This window comes from Bactrocera latifrons, unplaced genomic scaffold, assembly GCF_001853355.1.
Source record: "Bactrocera latifrons isolate USDA-ARS-PBARC rearing strain unplaced genomic scaffold, ASM185335v1 scaffold_80, whole genome shotgun sequence".
Classification (NCBI taxonomy): Eukaryota; Metazoa; Arthropoda; class Insecta; order Diptera; family Tephritidae; genus Bactrocera; species Bactrocera latifrons.
Window position 1 is genome coordinate 996,487 of NW_017537490.1, and position 4,578 is coordinate 1,001,064.

General features: G+C 37.3%; 2 protein-coding genes across 3 annotated transcripts in view; one reads left to right on the top strand and one right to left on the bottom strand.

The window, feature by feature from the left end:
- The first annotated feature begins 786 nt into the window (after positions 1 to 786).
- LOC108976850 (MAU2 chromatid cohesion factor homolog) lies at positions 787 to 3,202 on the top strand. The gene is made up of 3 exons (XM_018946220.1): positions 787 to 1,748; positions 1,817 to 2,444; positions 2,520 to 3,202. Exons 1-3 carry the CDS (start codon positions 962 to 964, stop codon positions 2,971 to 2,973), a joined length of 1,869 nt encoding a protein of 622 aa, XP_018801765.1. The 5' UTR covers positions 787 to 961; the 3' UTR covers positions 2,974 to 3,202.
- Positions 3,178 to 4,578, bottom strand: part of LOC108976848 (zinc finger protein 182-like) — a 3,698-nt gene continuing 2,297 nt past the window's right edge. For both annotated transcript variants that reach the window (XM_018946215.1, XM_018946216.1), the window contains exon 5: positions 3,178 to 4,106. In XM_018946215.1, coding sequence (XP_018801760.1) covers positions 3,256 to 4,106 — 851 coding nt within the window. In that variant the 3' untranslated portion in view covers positions 3,178 to 3,255. The remainder of the gene's footprint in view (positions 4,107 to 4,578) is intronic.

Here is a 4,578-nt window from a genome sequence, read left to right on the forward strand (position 1 = left end):
TAGTCTGAACTACATTATTTTAAAAATTAAATTTACCCATATAAACCAGAATTTTAATAATTTGGGTGGTTGTTGTAGCAACTGTGGGTTTGAGAGCCCTTTGTCGATTAATATCGGCACAAATAGATATATATCATTAAGATAATARTTATCCGTGTTACAGCTATTTAACACAATGGATAATTTCGAAACGTAGATAGGTCAGTTTTTTAAATACAGTTTACCGTGTTTCGTTTGACAATCCATATTTTAACGACAAAACAAATAAAATTTTGCTTTCCGTGCTGCTATGTTATTTAGCAAAGCGTAAAAAGATGGAATTGTCCAATCTTTACTTTGCATGCATTGAACTAAATCTGTCACAACGAATACTTGAAGCAAAGCGATGCAACAGTTGTATATGAATCGGCCATAATTGCTTTGGATACAGAGAACGTATATTATATACCGTTTTATGATAAACGTTCTCTGACTGTATATACGTTCTCTGCGTTCTCTTCCAAAAACCAATGTTCGCTTTGCCAACTTAAGAAACAATTAAGGTGAAATATTCACAATGCAAGTTTTAACCATATTTTTTTAAAAAGTTTTAACCCAAACGGAAGCAAATATTTTTTTTTAGAAATATAGTATGTTTCAAATGCAAATTATTCTTATAGATTATCTTATTAGAATAATAGCAAAACCATAACTCTACATTCACAGTGTAATATACGGCAACATCTAAATCCAAATGCCATAAATCCACCACAATTGCCAAATGTGTTATTCACCTCAATACTTTGCAATATTTTGTTTAAGCGAAGGTGATCAGTTTAATGAATTTTAATACAATTGTGAAAATATATAACAAATGGCTCAATAATAAGTAAATCTGCGTCAGTAATTTATGAATCCTACTATAACAAGCTGAAGCAATTGTATTTGTTGCTGCTGCTGTTAGTGTGGTTGGTGAATTGAGATGGCATCAACAAGCACTGCTACAGCGCCTTCCCAGGATGCCTGCTATATATCATTGCTAGGCCTAGCCGAACATTTTCGTACATCGAAACCGCCAAACATTAAGAAATGTATACAGTGCTTACAAGCGTTGTTCACCTTCCAGCCACCGACAAAAGTGGAAGCACGCACACACCTACAAATGGGCCAAATATTGATGGCCTATACATTGAACACCGATTTAGCGCGGAATCATTTAGAAACTGCATGGAAACTTTCTGAGACKTTGGTACATTTTGATGACGTCAAATTTGACACCGCCTCGCTATTAGCACAGTTACACCTGCAGTTGGAACAAAATTCTCAAGCAAAGGCGATGCTACGCCGGGCTGTTGAATTGTCGCAGCATAATGTCTTTTGGCATTGCAAATTGTTGTTACAACTTGCGCAAATACACGCCTCAGATCGRGAGTATTCTTTAGCTTCTGAATTATTGGCCGTTGGTGTAGAGTCAGCTGAGGAGACCGGTACTACTTATCTCAAAGTGTTATTTTTATTGTCACGCGCTATGATATTAATGATAGAGCGGAAGACAAACGATGTATTAGCGTTGTTAAATACGGCGGGTGCAATTATTGATAACAACATAACTAATGCTCATCAGAAGGAATACTTGAAAGTATTTTTCCTAGTACTACAAGTCTGCTATTACCTTGCTTTGGGTCAGGTGAAAACCGTAAAACCCAGTTTAAAACAATTGCAAACATCGATCCAAACAATAATGGCGCCCAACTGGCCGACCGATGAAGGTATAGTTTTGTATATAATTTCAATTAATAAAATAACTACAAATTTATCTTTTTTTTTTTTGGTTCAGCAATATTCGGACAAAACGCGTTAGAAATGTTCGTGTGGCTACCTAAAGAACAGTTATATGTTTTGGTATATTTAGTGACGGTATCGCACTCAATGATGGCCGGTTATATGGATAAGGCACAAAAGTACACAGAGAAAGCGTTAACACAAATTGAAAAATTAAAAGCGCAAGATGACAAACCTATATTATCAGTGTTCAAGGTGATATTACTGGAGCACATTGTAATGTGTCGCATGGTGATGGGCAATCGTATTCTGGCGATCACCGAAATTGCAGCAGCGCGAGATGTTTGCATTGCATCACCCAATCGAGGTTTACTGCGACGTCATTCAGCACAACTACATTGTCTATTAGGTTTATACTCAATGTCGACTAGCTTTTATGAACACGCAGAACGGCAATTCATAGCTTGTGTCATGGAAACAACTGAACGTGATCTAAAATTATTTGCTAATTTAAATTTAGCAATTATTTTTCTACGCACAAAGCGCGAACAGGATCTAAAACAAATTTTGGACACTGTATCCACAGAGAATACGCACACGCATAGCAGTCAAGCACTAATGGGCGGTTTCTATTATGTACAAGGGCTACATGCCTTTCATAAAAGCAGTTTTCACGAGGCCAAGTAATTTAAAACGAATATTGAACTATCAAAATATAAATACAAATAAAAAATAATGTCATATATTTGCTTTTTTAGACGATTCCTACGCGAGACCTTAAAAATGGCCAATGCTGAAGATCTCAATCGTTTAACATCCTGTTCTTTGGTTCTACTATCACATGTCTTCCTCAGCATTGGCAATTCGAAGGAAAGCATGAATATGGTTACACCTGCTATGCAGTTGGCTTCCAAAATACCCGATATTCATGTACAATTGTGGGGCTCAGCCATACTCAAAGATCTGCATCGTATGTCCAAAGATTTATTACACGAGAAAGAGGCATTTGCAAATCATGTAAAATACTCGGAAAATCTGATTGCCGATCAGCGTAAATGCGTACAGAGCGTACACCATGCGTTAATCAATTGGTTCAATTCCGAACCGCCGTCAACTAGTTTAAATAGTTTCGATGAAGGTGGTGGTGGTGGTGGCAATAGCGGCGGTTCTGTCGCAAGCGTTCAGATGACACAAGTGAGACAATTTACATAAAACTTTACATCACAAATTTATACATATACAAATATAATGCGGTTAAAATATTGTAAATTTACCACCAAAATGATACGCAAATGAATAACAATCAACTGCGCCGCTACAAAAAATGTATAACAACAGTTGCAACAGCCAAGCAAGTGACACGTACACGCTGCATTAAAATACTTAAACACATATTTAATTGATCAAGTTAATGTATTAAATTTTAAAAACTTCAAACAGTTAAGAWTTTTTTATTTATGTATTTATTATTACTTTATTTTTATTTATGTCTTGTTAAACTTCCTCAATAGCTAGTTGCACAAGTTTTTCCTCACCGACAGTAGCTTCTTCACTACGTCGTAGCGTACCACCTGCCACCAGACGTTCCATATCCTCACGAGCCACCGTTACAACTGTAGTCGTGTCTTCATCGACATCGCCATCAGCATCACCATCGTCTTCTTCAACATTCAATATRGTAATATTGTAAGCTGAACCAGCCATACTATCTCGTTTAGAAGTATTGAGCATGCTACGTGTCGAAACCCTTTTTCCTCGTCCTGCAGTTTTCGATACACCATCSACATCTTTCGCCTCATGTGTTTTCATGTGCGTACGTAATGTACCCAAATGTGTAAATTTCTCGCCACACACATGACACCAATGATTTCGTTCACCAGTATGCGTACGATGATGAATAACGCAATCCTGTTTCTGTGTAAATGTTTTGCTGCACCAGCGACACTTGAATGGTTTYTCACCGGTATGAGTGCGTCTATGATTTTTTAGCGTAAATGATGACGTAAAACGTTTCGGGCACAGATCGCATGCGTATGGTCGTTCACCAGTATGTATACGCTTGTGTTTCACCAACGAACTAGATATTGTAAATGTAGCCAAGCATTCATCGCAGCGGAATGGATGTTCGCCGGTATGTGTACGCCTATGTGAGCAAAGTTCGCCCTTAGTAACAAATGTCCTCGCACACTCATCGCATTTGAATTTCTTTTCCTTGGAATGCCGCATTATATGCTGCTTYAAGTTCGTCTTTTGGCTAAACGCTTTGTTGCATATGTCGCACACAAACGGCTTTTCCCCGCTATGCACACGCAAATGATCTTTTAGTGCGGATAGTATGGTAAAAACTGTGGGTGAATAATTTTTTTTTTAATTTTGGGTTAATATATTGGAGAACCGGACCAATAAGAAAATAATAACAATAAAAAACAAGTAAGGGGGGTCTAAGTTCGGGTGTCACCGAACATTTTATACTTTCGTATGATAAAGTGATAATCGGGATTTCAGGCATGGTTGTGAACCGATTTCACCCATAGTCGAGTACTTCCTGAGATATGGTTTTTGGTCCATAAGTGGGCGACGCCACGCCCATTTTCAATTAAAAAAAAGCCTGGATGCAGCTTCCTTCTGACATTTCTTCCGTAAAATTTAGTGTTTCTGACGTTATTATTTGCTTATGGTTATTTCATAACCATTGTATGGGAGGTGGGCATGGTTATTATCCGATTTCTTCCATTTTTGAACTGTATATGGAAATGCTTAAAAGAAACGACTCTATACAGTTTGGTTGACATAGCTATAGTAGTTTTCGAGATATGT